Source organism: Rhinolophus hipposideros (assembly GCF_964194185.1).
Source record: "Rhinolophus hipposideros genome assembly, chromosome: 5".
In the NCBI taxonomy this organism is placed as follows: Eukaryota; Metazoa; Chordata; class Mammalia; order Chiroptera; family Rhinolophidae; genus Rhinolophus; species Rhinolophus hipposideros.
Window position 1 is genome coordinate 22,372,099 of NC_138051.1, and position 17,946 is coordinate 22,390,044.

The following is a 17,946-nucleotide window of genomic DNA, read 5'->3' on the forward strand; positions in this document are numbered from 1 at the left end:
ACTATATAAAACAAGAATACAAAATATACTATTTAAATAAATATCACCTGTTTCTTTTCCTTTTTAACGTGGCTACTAGAAAATCTAAAATTACATCTATAGTTTGTACTGTATTTCTATTAAAATGTGCAGAAGATAAAAACGGAAAGAAAAATCTAATTTAGCATATTCAAAAGAATCATTTAATTGAAAAAGAAAATCCTTGTAAAATGGTCCATCATAAACACAGACTGAAAAATAGTCAAAATCTTACGTACTAAGCAACTAGTATATAAGGGGTAAAAAAACAAAACCCACAGTATCACCTAAAGCTAGCTTAGTAGATATTGAATAATAGTACTCTTCTTTCTCTCAGATTAAGTCAAATTTTAACCCAAGTTTAGGAATAGCAATGAATATGGAAATATACTGAAACAATATCTTTTTAAAAAAATGAATGAAATCAAGGATGACTTCTAGGCTCTTTACATAGCCCACATGACTGTGGTAAGAACTTCTTACAGTTATGAACAGCTATAGTTTGGTTAGTTATGAACAAGATGTGCTTAAATGAGTCAAAGTTTACATTGTACTTTTCAGTTTCAGGCAAATGCCTGAAACTATTCCAACACACTGTTGTCCAAGAGCTTTTGTGTTAATAAAGACTAGAGGATCAAAACAGTATCAACCTTCAAAGCATCAAACTTTGAACTACACTTTAGGCATCTGTTATAGTGGAATCATGCATCTTTGAGAAAATGCAATAACTTTTGAAAAGTGCATAATTTGGAAAACATTTCCTTTTTTTTCTTGAGTGGCAAAAAAAATAATAAATGTAATTAAAGTCCCTATGTATATTAGTATACAGTCTAATGTAAGGTTTCAAATAATATTAGTAAGAGTCGGTAGCAGAGGACCAAAGGCACAAAAAGGGCACCTAAGATTTGAAAAAACAAAGGCCAAGTAAAGGACAAGATACTGAGATGGAATAACATCTATCCCTTTGCCTAAGGGTAACTACTCATTGCAGTTGAACAATCAAATCTACCTTCTGCTACCAAAATGTAATAAAAGGACTAATTACTAATTTTGCATTTTATAGCCCCTTAAAAGGAAAAGGCACTGCCAAGTTTTTCACCAGAGGAGTTTATTTCCTATATTAAATGACAACAATCATTTTTCTGATGCACAGGGAAGCTGTGTGAATTTTCATAGGTATGTCCAAGATGTGATATATAAATATTATCAATGTTCCAGGTTTTTGGGCAAAAATATTTGATGTAAAAAACTCCAATTTCAAGTTAATGGTTCCTCTCTAGAACTTTTACTCCATCTTGTGGAGGTAAAGGGATTAATAAGAATTTTAAAAGCTTGGATGAAACTTCAAAAGCAGCAGTTTTCAACAAAAAATGGCGTCATTACAATTTATGATACCTCAGTTACTCTTTTTCCACATCTAGAAACTGCATTAAAATTCACGAACAGGATTAAGTAAATATAAATTGTGTAGTTATTAAAACCCATCTCCTCAAAAGACTGTTTTCCTAACACCTAAATATTCTAATAATGTTACTGAGAAAAGATTGCTTAAAGGGTAATATAAAATCTGAGAAACTAACCAAAAAAAAGGTAACTAGAGATGTGCATTGCTCTATTATTTATAATAACAAAAAGTAAAAAAAGCAATAACCCAAATGTCCATAGGAAGCCACTATGCTACCCAACATGCAAGCCGGAAGCACGTGTGCTCTCTTCACCAGTAACCCAGTGGTCAGCAGTGTCTGGTACAGAGTAGGAACTTAATACATACTTGCTGAATTGAATGCTTTGGAGACAGAAGGTCGCCAACTTTTTATTCTGTGAAGTAAAGAAACTTAGAACAAAAGCAAATAACCCTACCATCTACTTTTACCATCTTGTCTTTTTAAAAGGATATTTTAACTTCCAAGACTAGGAACTAAAAATCAAGGATACAGGGTACAAGGATAATAAAAGGTAAAGCACTGAAAACATTCATGTAAAGGTAGGTCATAAAAACTAATTTCATAGTCCTTATCCTGATTACTCTCATTCTACTCTGGAACAGTGAAAACCTCAGTGACCAGTATTAGCCTTGTCTAGTTTTAGGTTCTGCTTAAGTTACGTTTCCCAACTTTCTCTTCTGACAATGGGGACTCAGAGCATATTCCTTTTATTGCAGTTACTTGTACATATGTCTTATCTCCTGCACTCAAAGCATCATGTACATTAATTTCCTCTGGAACTCTGAGTTCAGGAATGAGAAAGGATCCCAGGATCTCAATGCTCTGTATAGCCTCCACACACCACTGGAAGAGTGAAGAGGTGACCTCTGAACTGTATGTTTTAAGACCTTATCCCTCTGTCCCACCCAACAGTCAGGACCCCACCAAACAAACTTGAGACTATCAAAACTATCTCATTATGCCCATTAATCCCTGTATGATTCTTTATACCCACTTCCTTCAGATCCCATCTCTCATTTTTACCTGATTCCTGAAATACTTCTGTCATTCCCTCTGGAACTCATACTCAAGTCATCAGCAAAATCTTCTATTCTGAATATTGACTCCACCATACTTTCTTGCTCTAACTGAACTCCAATGGGCTATCCCTTGTAGCTTTCTTAGCCAGCAAGCTTTCATTTTTATTTTTTTATTTTTTTTAATTTGTCACACACCTCACATCACTGGACGCAAGACTGGCGTAGGGTCTTCCTTGCTACTTTGAGACTCTTAACTTGTCCTCTTCCCTAAAACAATACCAATTTTGAGACTCCCATCATCAGTCTAGAACAGCAGTTCTCAGTCAGAGGCATTCTGCACCTCTCCACCCCCTGGGTATATTGGGCAATGCATGAAGACATTTTGGTTGTCACACTGAGGAAGTATTACTGGCATCTAAAAGGGTAGACACCAGGGATGCTGCTAAACATCCTACAATGCACAGGACAGCCCCCACGACAAAGAATGATTGAGTCCAAAATGTCACTTGTGCCAAGCATGGGCAGTCCTGGTCATCGTCATCCTGGTCACTGATGTGTCCTGCAGGCCTGCAGGCCTTCCTTATCTCCTGCACCAACTTTTCCCTGTTGATCATTCCCATTGATACACTGTAATTTCTCTCATTTAAAAATTTTTTTTGACCTCACATCCTCTTCCAAAAATTACTCCTTTTCTCAGCTCTCCTCTACAGCAAAATTCTATAAAGGTTTGCCTATATTCACTGTTATGCCTCTCCTTCTAATGTTTGTTAAGCCCATGTCAGTGTTTTGCCCCAACACTATGGAAGCTGCTCTTTCCCAAGTCACTAATAAGCCTGACATTACCACATGCAATGGTTACTTAGTCTTCAGCATTTGTCCAAGATGATTTCTCTTTGAAACATGTAATTGGCCTTCAAAACGACACAGATCTAGTTCTCATACCTCACTGGCTGCTGCTTGCTGCTCTTTAGTAAGTGAATATATGCATGGATAAATACAGATTTTTATTTTAAACATGAAATTACATACGTGGAATAACTTCAGAAAACACAGCATAATATAAAATTACTATTAATTTTCACCATAAAATGATGTTTAACTGAGTCCCAGAAAAATGGGAGAAATTACAGCTTTTCTACCAGGGAAAACAAATTTATTTATTTATTTAATGACTCAGTATATAAAAAAACTCATTCATTTTCCTCCATTCCTTCTCCCCTCCCATTATTACCAAAAACACAACTGATTTATCCTATCATCAAAGATCATAAATTTAGGGCCGGCCCGGTGGCTCAGGCGGTTAGAGCTCCGTGCTCCTAACTCCAAAGGCTGCCGGTTTGATTCCCACATGGGCCAGTGGGTTCTCAACCACAAGGTTGCTAGTTCAATTCCTCGAGTCCCGCAAGGGACTCTGCCCCTTAGTTGGTGGGCTCTGCCCTTGCAACTAAGATTGAACACGGCACCTTGAGCTGAACTGCCTCCCGGATGACTCAGTTGGTTGGAGTGGGCACTCTCAACCACAAGGTTGCCGGTTTGACTCCTGCAAGGGATGGTGGGCTGCGCCCCCTGCAACTAGAAACAGCAACTGGACCTGGAGCTGAGCCGCGCCCTCCACAACTAAGATTGAAAGGACAACAACTTGACTTGGAAAAAAGTCCTAGAAGTACACACTGCTCCCCAGTAAAGTCCTGTTCCCCTTCCCCAATAAAATCTATTAAAAAAAAAGAAAAAAAGAAAAAAGATCATAAATTTGGAACTTTGAGTCTCAATGCTTCACTACTCTCCAGCATCGACAATCAGTGATACCAAAGCCCATCCCTTTTTCTGTTCATATACCTCAGTTCCATCCTTCTCATGTATGTTTCTGTAGCCACGATGTTAATTTTAAATTAAAGGGACCACTAAAGGTAACTACATTTCAATAAAAAATGGTATATTTAGCCTCTTACCAGTACATCATGCACCAAGGCTTGATATGTCCAAGTATGGTGTAAAGGAGTTGCCAAATCTATGTTTCTGTCAACAAGGACTAATAAAGGCCTTTGGAAGCTGTAAATATATTAAAAAAATTATATAAATCTTGATACCAGTATACACATCTAAATTTTTCTAATACTTGCCAGTATATTCATTTCGATAGGAACAAAAGGTATGCTAATACTGACATTCCATAATACTTTGCTTTTTAAAAAATTTTATAGTTCAGTCAAGTAAAGTAACTTTGAACTCCTTAGAGCCTTTGCATCATGCGAAATTATAAACCTTGCTTAGGGAACTTTCGTAAAGGAAAGAAAACCTATACAAGTACTTTTACAGAGTAATTATTATACTTATTAAAGTAAAAATAAATCACTTTTAACAAGATTCATATTTAACATTTTTGAAAATATGGAGAAAAAGAAGCCTGTGAGCTTCAAAGAAAACAGAGTAGGATCTCATAAATTTACACAAATTTTGTGTTTCATAAATTATAAATTGTAATTTTTATCTGTAAACACAAATTCAAAAAAGAAGACTGTAGAGAAGAGTCTCAGAAAACCCTATCTCATTTTAATATATAAAACTAAAACATTAGACCACAACTGTCTCTATTTACCGTGTTTCCCCCAAAATAAGACTTACCCAGACAATCAGCTATAATGCGTCTTTTGGAGCAAAAATTAATATAAGACCCGGTCTTACTTTACTATAATATAAGGCTGGATCCTATAATATAATAAATATAATATAATATAATGTAATGTAATGTAATACAATACAATACGATACAATACAATACAATATAATATAGTACCAGGTCTTATATTAATTTTTGCTCCAAAAGACGCATTAGAGCTGATTGTCCAGCTGGTCTTATTTTCGGGGAAACACAGTATATAATTATTCACTTACCAGACACTTCACATACTGTTTCACTCCATTATTTCATTTTACATGTGAAATAGACTACACTTAAAGCAAACTGAAGCACAGTCATTTGGTTACCATGTGCCTCCAAAAGAGGCACTACTGTATAAGGAGTACATATCGATTTTCAAAAGGCACTGCCATCTGATTACATTAACTATACATATTTTCTTCTGTAAGAGACCTCTGACCATTTTAGTAACTCATTATACCCTACTTGTGTAAGACAGTGGACTTTCCCAACTGTGCTGATTATAAGACTAGTGATAAAGGCGAGGAGTGGCACTGTTACCACCTACTGTCATTTATTACTCCAGAACTACGTGGAAGGCAAGGAAAAGATAGCCTATGGCAGGGTTTCTTAACTCAGCACTACTGACACTCAGGGCAGGATAATTCCTCATTATGGGGACTGGTCCTGTGCATTGTTGGATGTTTAGCGACAGTTGTGACAACCAAACATGTTTCTACACATTACCAAATTCTCATTGAGAAACATTAGCCTACAATTGGATTCAAATGTATCTAACAATAGTCCATCAAGGATGTTGACACCTAATCAAAATAAGTTAGAAATGTATCCAACAGATTAAAAATAAGACAAATAGCACCTTTATTTTGACACTAGAAAAAGGGAACTATTAAGTAAGGTATGACAGAGTGGTTGCTTCTGTTGAAAAAAATCATCCTGTGAAAATTTGGTGTTTCTTCTCTACTTAATGAGAAACACTGTGAACAATATTTAAGACCAGCAATGAAACCACAGAACATAAATAGAACTTAAATTAATGTGGGAGTTGAAACAGTTGAACACACAATTGAATACAATGCTAGTGTTAACTCCAAATTATAGGAATAAGACTGTAGGAACAATCAAAACTGACTGGAAATGAAGTCTATGGAAAGTTACCATGAAATTATTATTATTCTTGGAAAGCAGTTATACTTATTTTTATTTTACTTATTAATTTATTTTCACAGGCTTCATTTATAATTCACTTAGTACTGGGGTAAGAACTAACTTTCTAAAATACTGTCTAACTCCCTAGAAGTAATTCTCAGCCATTTGTGTAGATTTCTTTACTTCTTCACTCCACTACTGTCCATTATTTTTAATAATCCAATGTTAAATATATTTTTTAAGTATTTCTATTCAATAACAATTGAATAACCATAACTTTGGCATTATTTGCTCATGTTAGACACGTTAAAAAATACAAAAATGATTTGCAAGCCTCAGCTATTAATTATTTCAATGTAAAAATGGAAACTAGTTAATAGATGAGGAGAAATAGACACAAGCATTACACGTTTTTCACTTACTTTTTTTTCATTACCAAGAAGTTTAATGAGAATTTAAAGGAAATGGCTTTTGCCCTTCAAAGCCATATAAGCAGAAAAATTTCTCCAACAGATAAAAATGCAAAACAAAAATTTCTAACAAAAGAAGGTAAATAAAATATTCCATTTGTAAGTTGAAAGTAATTTAAGTCAAAACCCTTATCGAATTACCTCATTTTTAAAAAGAAACAAATTTCAATTATAAGAGTATTCTATCAGACAAGAAAGACAACCCTAAAAAAAATCTACAAATGTTTCATTTTCAAGTGCTTTAAGCATATTAACTAACATAATACCTGAACTGGCCAGCTCCAAGTGTGTCACCTGTAAAAAGACTGTTTCTTGCATCTCTTAGATTTTCCCGAAGTTTCTTGTCTAGTTTCTGAAAAAAGCAAATGTTACATTAACTCTTAAGAAGAGTTTCACAGAACTTTAATATATAATGTATTGTTAGTTACATAACTAAGAAACTTGGAATTTCTTTATGAAACAGCAATTCTAAAATCTAAGTATTTTAGCTTCTTCACTATTCGCCATCATCCTAACTTGGACTTGAAAAGACTAATGCCTTTTCTACCATGACTCAAGCCTGATTTCATAAACAATCACTTTTCCTTGACTATTTTTAGATTAGGTACAGGAAACGCTTTGCAGTAATGACCCACTGTCTCAGCCCAAGCATGACTCTGTTGTACCAAGGAAGGTATCTACATAGTGGTAGCTGCAAGAGGCTCCAGAATAGAAATGTGATATGTGAAAGAAAGCAGCCCTCTAGCAGTCAATGATTCACCTGGGCTAATAAAACTCAAAAATGTTAGTGTATCCTCATCTATCTTTCCATGACAGTTATCTTCTTTCCTTTTCAGCAATTCTGTAATTTCTCTAACCCCTTATTAATTTTTTAATCTTTAAAGCAAATTTTTGATTGCTCAAGTTACACTGAATATTTTACTCCAATATAATGGGGTAGCAAAATGCACCTCACTGTTTTAAAAATGGTTATGCTTGTTAATAAATATTTGCTAAATAAAGTTAAATATTAAATGATTGGAGAGATCAAATAGGTATGACATACTACGTGGAGAAACAAGGCTAAATGAGGAATACATATTTTAGTAACAAAAAATAGGGCTAGAATACATTGGAGAAAATCATTTTACTCTATCACATAGAAGGACACAACGACTGCTTTTTATTCTCAAGGGAATCCCAATGTTATAAAACAAAAATATTTATTTGCCTTTGGTGCTCAATATATAACAATCACATAGTTAAAATTAACAAAAACACTTGAGGTATTTATGGAAAACAGTTGACACAATATTATTTCTCCCCAGTGGATATTTGGTGAACTCACCACTGCCACCATTTCTGCTGCTGTTCCTCTTGAACATCTGATTATAGGAACAGCACCTATTTTAACAACAGATGTCAGCACTGATTTCAGCTCTTAATAATGAAAATGGACAGTTACAAAACACATCAACACCAAAAATTAACAAGTTAATAGATGTGTATAATTTCAGACTACAAACATAAAAGATTTATAATTTCAAGAGTAAAAGCAAGGTTTCAGAAATGGACCTTCCCATTGATAAAGAGAACATTAGGTAGTCAGAAAAAGTTTTTATAGTATTGGCCAATCTTTTTATAGTATTGGCCAATCAACATGACCAGATTTTTTTCAATGGATTGACTAAATCAGCATTGTAACTCCCTACAGGCAAGTTTCAAAGAGTAAGTTTACTCTCTGATTACAGGATTCATTTTAATTTGATTTAAATGAAAAGAATGAAGAGTTTAGCTAATTTAGCACTGTTATTTTTTTAGTTTATTTTACAAATTAACAGTGATTGATTATAGTCTTTCCTTTTAAAATACTGATTTAAAAGATAATAGAAAACACATCCCTCACATAATTTAAAATGCTCCTAAAAGCTGTCCTCAATTCATTATTAAGTCACCTCACTACCTCTTAATTTCTCTATTACTTCATGTGTTATCAAAGGCTAAATTCCTAAAATAATGGAAAATCTAACTGCACTGAAAATCTCTTAAAACAAACATAACATTGTAATCTTTATATGCTGAAATTGTTGCATTTTAGATTCTACATAAAGCATGCTTAGTCAACAACAAAAGTAAAAATTTGCAAATTTTTAAACTTTTTGTTTTGTTCTGATGGCAAGTCATTCATACATGTTATAAAAATTCAAGTATTATCAATGTATAAAGTTAACCCTCTTGATTCTAGCACCCTAAAATAATCTCCATTAAGAATTAGATATGGATTCTTTTGTTATTTTCTACATATAGTCTACAAATAAGTATGTGTGCGGCGTGTATAAAAAACAAAAATAGAATATTATACTGTACATGCTGTTCTTAAATGTTTTTCATTTAACAATTTATCGTTGACAACTTTCTATGTTAGACTGACAGTAATTTCAATTTCTTCCTTGAAAAAATCACTTTCTGATACTCTACATAATAAAGATGGCTCTAACACTTCAGTGGTTTTCATTTATATTTTTCAATCTATCCTTACCTAGAAAATACAGCTTTCATTAAGCAAAAATAACCTTAATGTTCTTAATTAATAACTTTAATAATCTCAATAACCTTAATGTCCACAGTAACTCTAGTATCCAGCAAAATTTTGGATGCTGTGTGGGTGGGCAAAATATTAGGTTGGTGCAAAAGTAATTGCGGTTTAAAAGGTTAAATTGCAAAAACTGCAATTACTTTTGTACCAACCTAACAGAAACGATTAATTATGTCTGTCTAATGATGAAAAGTTGTACATATGTGTTTTCTTTAAAAAACAGACAAACCCCAATAACCCCATCTGAGGGCAGAACAATGAAAGCAGGCAGAAAGTGAAGTAAAGAAGAGGTACTCTCTAAAAGTGACACAGACTTTTAACCAGCTTTACTCCTGAGGGTACTTTCCAGTTTGTATGGCACAGGAGAAAAGAGCTCAAGCAGAAAACAGATTTACTGAGTTGAGGAATCAAAGACGGATATTCAGGGCTGAAAATTACAGGGAAAAATCCCTGAAAGAACGGAACCCCCAAATCTGCATTCAAATTCTTCTCAAACTTTTATCTGTATCTTAAACTATGTATGATTATCTCTCTCTTCCTTAATTTTCTCATTTGTGAAATGGAGAGAAATTTTTATTAATCTAGTGTGAGGATCATTTTCATTGAAAGGTTTTCAGTGTCTGCAAAATTAAAATTGTAATTAGAATGTTTCTAAATAGATCCATTAGTAATAGTAAAGCATAAAGTCATACATTAGGTATTAAATACAATGTGGTTATATGTAAATTTAAATGTTCCAAAGAAATGTTTAAAATTTTGAGAGTATAGTGGGATTAGTATTATATGTAAATTTAGTGTTTTCTGGAGCTTTGGGAGTTTACCTTAATAGTTACCAGGTACATAACACTCTACTTGGATGTGTATTTGAAATTTTTCATAATAAAATATTAAAAGAAAGTTAACAGGTGCATAGGTGAAGTCACTACCAAACCATTCAAACAAAATATTAGAAAGTTACAATCACTAAAAGACATCTAAGGAGGCAATGCCACAGATCTGCAACCTGCTAACTCAAAAGAAATAACTACATCAAATTACTAGGAGAATTATGGTTTTATATAGTACAGAATGTATATTTTATCCCAACTCTGGAGAGAGAGCCTGTAGAAATTCAGATAGATAAAATGGGATCACATTACAATGCAACTGATTAAGATGAGTTGTTAAATAATTAGTTTACTTAGAAGAAATATCCAGAAAGATTTGAAAACTTACCCAGTGTAACAAAAAAGCAGAAGAGGCTGTCAACAATAGTATCCATAACAGTTTCCATTTCCGTGTCTGTGATATCTGGCCTGTTAATAGCTAAAAAGACACAGGTAAAAAAGAAAGAAATGACCAAAATTTATGCTTTATGTTTATGAAACTCTTAAAATTAATTCCTAATCAATATGCAGTTCGATAACATTTGTAATACTCAAACAAGTAAAATTTTTATGCTTTAAACTTGACAGGTATCCATTAAAAATTATACTACCTCAAAAAAATACCACCTCAGAAAGAGTAGTATTGAGTAGTATCATTATCAGAGTAGGAATAAGAAAAAACACCCACCACATAAACCATACAATTTTTTTTCAGAGTAAATAGAAGAATAAACATCGTATTCCATAATTTTATTCAGAAACACTAGATGGCCTGAAGAAACTACTGATCTTCAACTACTGCCAGCATACAAATCAATTACAGCAAGGCCAAAGTCACATATCGTTTTCTTCGTATTATTATAATAAGTTATATGAATTTCTTTACTGATCTACTAGACAGTACATAAGTGGTTCCCAAACTCCAGTGGGTATAAGAATCACTCTAAGAATATGAAAGACACTTCTATGGAAGCCATTAAAAATTAAAAATTCTTAGCCTTTTCCCCCATGGATTCAATTTAGTAAATTTGAGCTAATTCTAAGAAATCTGAGGTGCACTTTTGACAAGCACCTGAGGTGATTCTGGGGGCTACATTTTAAAAAACCATTGCTGTGAAGACTGTCCTAACTGTCAAAGCCCTCGCCTTACTCATCTCCCTTTTTCACAATACCTAGACCAGTGTCTGACAAGTAGATGCTCAATAACTATTTGTTAAAAGATTGCACTAAAATATTATCTATATAATATTTTTAATTTCCCAACACCCTGAATGTGAAAATAAATATGAAATTCAATATAACTTGTGATTAGCATGAGAGGAAAGCACAATCCAGTTGGATACATTCAAGTATTTAAAGAAAGTATGGTCCATGCAGACACATAGAGTTCAGTCAGGTAATACAGAATCTGGATGAGCAAATGTGCTGCTACTGGGTGGTGCAGACTACCATCTATCCAAATCAGATGATAAAAAAGGCACAAGGATACATTGTTGAATTATTAAAATTCATGGACATCAATCCAGGAAAATATTCAAGGCATTCTGTTAATCACTGGTACAGGTAAAATCTATATGGAAGCTTCCAGCCCTTTGGTCCTATATCCTAGTCCCACACTCCGAAAACTGACCTAAACAATCAAAAAACTATCCATCAATAATCTTAACTCATTTGCATTAACAATCTGGTTTGTCTGAGATAGTAGCCAGAGCCTCACTAAGATAATAAATCTACTTCCTTTACTGGACAAATGCCCAATCCATGGAAAGGAGGTGATCAAATCCATGGCATTAGTATATTTGATTTATGTTTGGAATAATCTGTTGAAGGTCAGTTAAAGCACCTATAACATTTGAGAGGACTTGGCACAAAGTTATAGAACGGTTAAGAGTGCTGCCTTTGGAGTGAGTCCTGGGTTTAGTAACGTAGTTTTGCCAGTTCCTTATCAAGTTACTTAATATCTGTGACTTAGGTTCTTCATTTGGAATACGGAAATAATAATAATACCTACTTCACAAAGTTATTCTAAGGAGTAAATGAGTTTATATTGTAAAGTGCTTATAAAGCAATCTATTATTATTATATTGTAACTGTACTATTGAGAATCTGGGCAATTAAAGATGTGATTCTACTTTAAAATTAATAAATTAAATTTATACTTTAATTTAATAATTTCAGACTTGTGATTTTTTTAAGTTGAGAGAGAGTATAAGAAAATTAAATTTATAAGTGCTTGAATGTTTGTATAAGAAAATTAACGAATACTTGAACGTTTAATGAAATCAGACTCACTATGAATTTAATTATTTTAAAAATTTATTTAAATATTTAGGCAGATTTTGCTTGTTAGATTTATAAATTTGCCTGGTCTGGTATGTAAAGGACTTAAAAATTCATAAATACAATTTAAACTGCTTAAGAGAATGTAACAAACTAAGCTTGCTGAGTAAGCTTCTTAAATGGGACTAATCAGAATTTAGTCTGCTCAATCCGAGTTATTGATCAAAGAAAAAGTAAAGGTGCTGGTTTTTATGTAACCAGATTTATAAATAACAAAACTTTAAGTTTAGCTTAAAGACTTAAGGGAAACTAGGTTTTAAACTTGTAATTTGAAAAGCTAATTAATTTAAACTCAGTTAATTATAAACAGACTTCTGTGCGTAACAATTACCGTGAAAAATCTCTTACATGGGCAATACATCAAATACTTACACCCTTTTAGGAATGTTGCTTAATTTCAACAAGAAAGCATGCAATAGAGCTCAACGAAATTAACAGATTCATGTTCTCTTCTCTCAGGTAGCTTATCATCCGGTCCAGAGTTTTGTAATAGGATAGCACTGGCATTTTTGGTAGAACAGTTTTCTGTATGAGCATGGTTTACACACTGCTGAATATCTAGAATCTCTAGTCCCTGCTCACTAAATGTTAGTAGCAGCCCTGCCAATTGTGACAATCAAAAATGTCCTTACACAGGGCCTGCCCGGTGGCTCAGGTGGTTAGAGCTCCATGCTCCTAACTCCGAAGGCTGCCGGTTTGATTACCACATGGGCCAGTGGGTTCTCAACCATAAGGTTGCCAGTTCAATTTCTCGAGTCCCACAAGGGATGGTGGGCTCTGCCCCCTGCAACTAAGATTGAACACGGCACCTTAAGCTAAGCTGCCTCCTGGATGGCTCAGTTGGTTGGAGTGCAGGCTCTCAACCACAAGGTTGCCGGTTCGACTCCCACAAGGGATGGTGGGCTGCGCCCCCTGCACCTAGCAATGGCAACTGGACCTGGATCTGAGCTGTGCCCTCCACAACTAAGACTGAAAGGACAACAACTTGAAGCTGAATAGCACCCTCCACGGCTAAGATTGAAAGGACAACAACTTCACTTGGTAAAAAGTCCTGGAAGTACACACTGTTTCCCAATAAAGTTCTGTTCCCCTTCCCCAGTAAAACCTAAAAACAAAAAACAAAAAAAAAACCTGTCTTTACACTTTCTCCTTACACATTTCCAGATGCTCCCTTAAGTGGGGATTCTACTTAACAACCACTGAAATTCTAGGCATCCCCAAACATCTCAATCCTTAAGTAGCAAAGTAATGATTATTTCACCTAATTGGCTAATCACATCTTCTATAGTCTGCAATTTTCTTTAAAATATTCAACATAACTAATAAATGGGCATAAAATTTCAGTTAAGATGAGTAAGTTCTAGATATCTGTTACACTTTATTGTACACTTTAAAATGTTACGAGGGTACTTTATTGTACACTTTAGAGTGTTAAGAGTGTAGATCTCATGTTAAATGTTTTTACTAAAAAAAAATATAGACAATAAAATATGGTGTGTATGTGGAAGTGTATGAATATCTATTAATACGTTGTCTGATGTTAACAAATAGCAATATTAATCAAACTTCTCTGAGTGCTTAACATGTGCCAGAAACTTTTCCAGGCATTTTACACACACTAACCCTTTAATGCCCACAAAAAGTCTCTGAGGTAGATAGTATTATTGTTTCCATTTTACAGATGACGAAACTAAAGCACAAAGAAGCAAAGTAACTTGTTCTTGTCCAAGGATCAAAGTACTCCATAATCAGAAGATTAACTGAATCTTACTACTAAAATATTGTCTTACTTGCCATGAGTGAACCAATCATGCAAGTTTCAATGAGGTACCTAAAACGTCAGAGAATTGGTACTTCATTGAACTTACAAAATAGGTTTATTAAGTGTTGTTTATATGTGACAGAATACAGTCTGAGATTTGTGTCCCTTGTGTGCTTTTAAAAATCTTACACAGTTCTACTGCTGTAAACAAAGCTGATTTTGGAGTGCTCTACACACGTTCATTTTTTTTTTTTAACAGTACACCATGCATTTTGTTAACAATGAATTCCAATACTCCCATTTTTACATACCACGATATGAAACAAGCTCCTTATTTTGATTACATAACACAAACATATCATCTTCCAAAGTAATAAAATTGAGATATTGATCAAAAACCTGGAAACAAAAGAAAAGGTTTACAAATCAATTTTACAATATTTAAAGCACATTTAGTTTGATTTAATGTACCAATGGCAAATATGGAAAAATTATGATTACATTTAATAACTAAAAATTATACCATGTAGCAGACTGCCTAATTGGGCAAAAATAAGGAGTTAATATTAAAAAGCAATAAAAACAAGTTTTTGGGAAATAAATTATCAAGGAGGAGAGTAACATTTTCAGAAAAGAAAGTTTAAGATGATATAAAAACTTTTTTTAAATTGTGGTTGAGATGGAAATGGATATTAACTTTGAAGAGAAAGCACAATTAAAAATTTTATAGTCATTTTAACCACACTTTCCTAAGAAAGTCATGGCAACTGTTTTTCTACCATGAAAAATTATAGTAGATCTCTGGAAGGGCAAATTAGGAGACAAATTAAGAAGTTACTTGAAATATGTTAAATTCAGTTAAACAAATTGAAAATCATTCCTATTATTTTATGTAAAAGCAATAAATTTTGGAAGAGCCACAACATTAACACATAAGCCTCAATAATCAGAAGTAGTAGTAGACTATCTAAATCTATCAGTGGGAAAAAATGGTTACGTAAATGCACGATCGTTTAAAACTTTATTTGCCCTCTATCTTTCCCCAGAATTTTCATTTATATATTGTCTAAATTCCAGAAGCACAGGGTACAACAGGGCTATAATCTGTTTTACATCTTTATTTATAACTAAGCTGAACCTGAGGCTATGATGTAAAATTGCTGGCCTGTTGTGAATTTTATTTTTCTTATAATATGCAGCATGGCTTATTTGGATCCTCTCTCCTAAGCAAGAAAAGATCATGAGATAGTGTGGTGAATATAGCGATTATAGATAAAATATAGTGAATATAGTAATTATAGATAAAACAATGTAAACATATTTTGAGTATAATTTATGGCAACACAACTGTCAAACTATTTGTAAGATGAGCTAAAAAGATTACACAAATCCAAGCCTAAAACAAAAACTGATTCAGCTTTTTATTTTTGTCTTTCAAGTTCACTGAATTAGGTTCTTTTAGTTTGGTTTATTTTGCCTAGGTCAAGTTGAAGACAATTTACATTATCAGATCTGTTTCTGAAAGGAGTGAGTCTAAATATTTCTTAGGTGGTTCTGGTCCTTTGAAAATTAGACACCTATGTCGAGTAACAGGTTTCAGAATTATTACTAAATTTTACATTACAAAATGTCATCAGCCAACCAAAATCTCTTACCTTGGCTACCTGTGTTACTGCACTAGCCGCTAATGCTGCATTTGCAATATCTTCCAGTTTACTTCTTGAAATAGCAGAAATAAAATTTAAATAATATGATTCATAGAGTTGGTTCCGAAGATCCTATAAATAAATGAATACTTCACTCTTACAGGATAGTATAAAGGATGATCACAAACAGAAATCTTTTAGATACTACTAGAGCAAGGCTTTGAAGGATAATATACACATTTAAAAGGACAGTTTATATAAATGGTCATCAAAAAACGTATCCTAAGAGAACAAAACTATGAAAAAGTACTGGTTACCTGGTTACCAGATATAAATGATATATATTTTAATAATTAAGTTGATATTAATTATATGATCAATAAAATTCTATTACAGTATTTCACAAAACTGCTTTGAAATAGCATGTATATTTTTCTTAAAAGTATCTAGAAGCGGCTCTCATATAGTAAAATGCTTATTATAGTTGACAGAAGATACTGTCTTCTACTGCTCTGATCATGTGATACATAAACCTCTGTCACTGTACACAGACATGTTACAATTCCAATGACTAATTCCAGAATTCCCTCTCAATCATCCAAAAGTAATGTTAAGATATACAAATTCTTAAATCAAATTTACTTACTTTCTTAAAGTCCAGGCAAAGAGACTGCTAAATGATCATATTTCTTCAAATCTAAAATACTGTTGATTCTAATAGGCACCATTATTTATGTAACAGCAAGAAATAATTAATGTGGCCAATAAAATATGTAATACACCATCAATTTTAAGATGCATCCGGTTTCAGAGATGTTGAAATCTCTGAAAAACTGAGGAGCTGGAGCCTGTGTGAGGAAGGTGGCTAAGCAGGGCAGTGGTCCCATAAAGGTTGAGATATTCATTAAAGGATTGAGAATTGAAAGGACTGAGAAAATGAGTAAATATGTTGAGGCTACTGAGAGCCATGTTTTTCATTGTCAGAGAAAGAAGTTACAAATTTATAAAGGGAAACAGGAAGAACTAGAATGAATCCTGTATTTCCGAACTGAAACAGTTTTGGAGGTCATCTGTCTAGAGAGGTAAGTAGGAAGGTTTATAGGATATAGACATAAAAGTGTGTGTACAGGTATATACATATATTTCCTAGTTCTGTCCATTGAGAGGGCCTAAGAACTGTGACACCCTAGTACTGTGTTTCCCAGAAAATAAGACCAGGTTTTATATTAATTTTTGCTCCAAAAGACGCATTAGGGCTTATGTTTAGGGGATGTCATCCTGAAAAATCATGCTAGGGCTTATTTTCGGTTAGGTCTTATTTTCGGGGAAACACCAATGATTACACCTAATGCCCAGATGCTGATTTTTAAATACTACTCTCTACAAAAAACCACCAGGGCTCTTTAGACAAATGGCTGAAACTTGGGCCAGGGAAGAGAAAGCACAAGATCAGACTGGAATATCTTACTGTGTCAGAAAGTAAAGAAGCAGTCAAAGAATGATGGACACATTTCAAAAGAACACAGAAGCTGAGCGAGGTTGCAGGATACAAGCAATATATAAAAGTCAACTGGTACTCTATACACAGGCAATGAACAATTCTAAAAATGAAATTAAGAAAACCGTTCCATTCACAATAGCCTTAAAAATACCAAGAATAAATTTAACAAAAGAAGTGCAAAACATATGTTCTGCATACTACAAAACATTATTGAAAATTAAAGATCTAAATGAATGCAAAGATACTGCATGTTCATGGATCAGAAAACGTATTATTATTAAGATGGGAACACTCTCCAAATTGATCGACAGGTTCAATGCAATCCCTTCTCAGAACCGTAGAAACTCAGAACCTTATAGAAACTGATGAGCTAACTGTAAAATTAATATGGAAATTCAGGGATCCAGAAAAGCTAAAACAATCTTAAAAACAAAGTACAAAGATGGAGAACTCAATTTCCTACTTTTAAAATGTGCTATAATGCAAGAATAATCAA

The 17,946-nt window shown here is 33.4% G+C and overlaps 1 protein-coding gene across 1 annotated transcript in view; it reads right to left on the reverse strand.

Annotated features, from left to right (window-relative positions):
- The window catches only part of SCFD1 (sec1 family domain containing 1), a 91,893-nt gene that overhangs the window by 62,246 nt on the left and 11,701 nt on the right, over window positions 1-17,946 (reverse strand). Inside the window, exons 5-10 of the mRNA XM_081047705.1 lie at window positions 15,959-16,081; window positions 14,615-14,702; window positions 10,551-10,640; window positions 8,088-8,143; window positions 7,027-7,112; window positions 4,432-4,531 (exon numbers count right to left, since the gene is read on the reverse strand). Coding sequence (XP_080903831.1) covers window positions 4,432-4,531; window positions 7,027-7,112; window positions 8,088-8,143; window positions 10,551-10,640; window positions 14,615-14,702; window positions 15,959-16,081 — 543 coding nt within the window. The remainder of the gene's footprint in view (window positions 1-4,431; window positions 4,532-7,026; window positions 7,113-8,087; window positions 8,144-10,550; window positions 10,641-14,614; window positions 14,703-15,958; window positions 16,082-17,946) is intronic.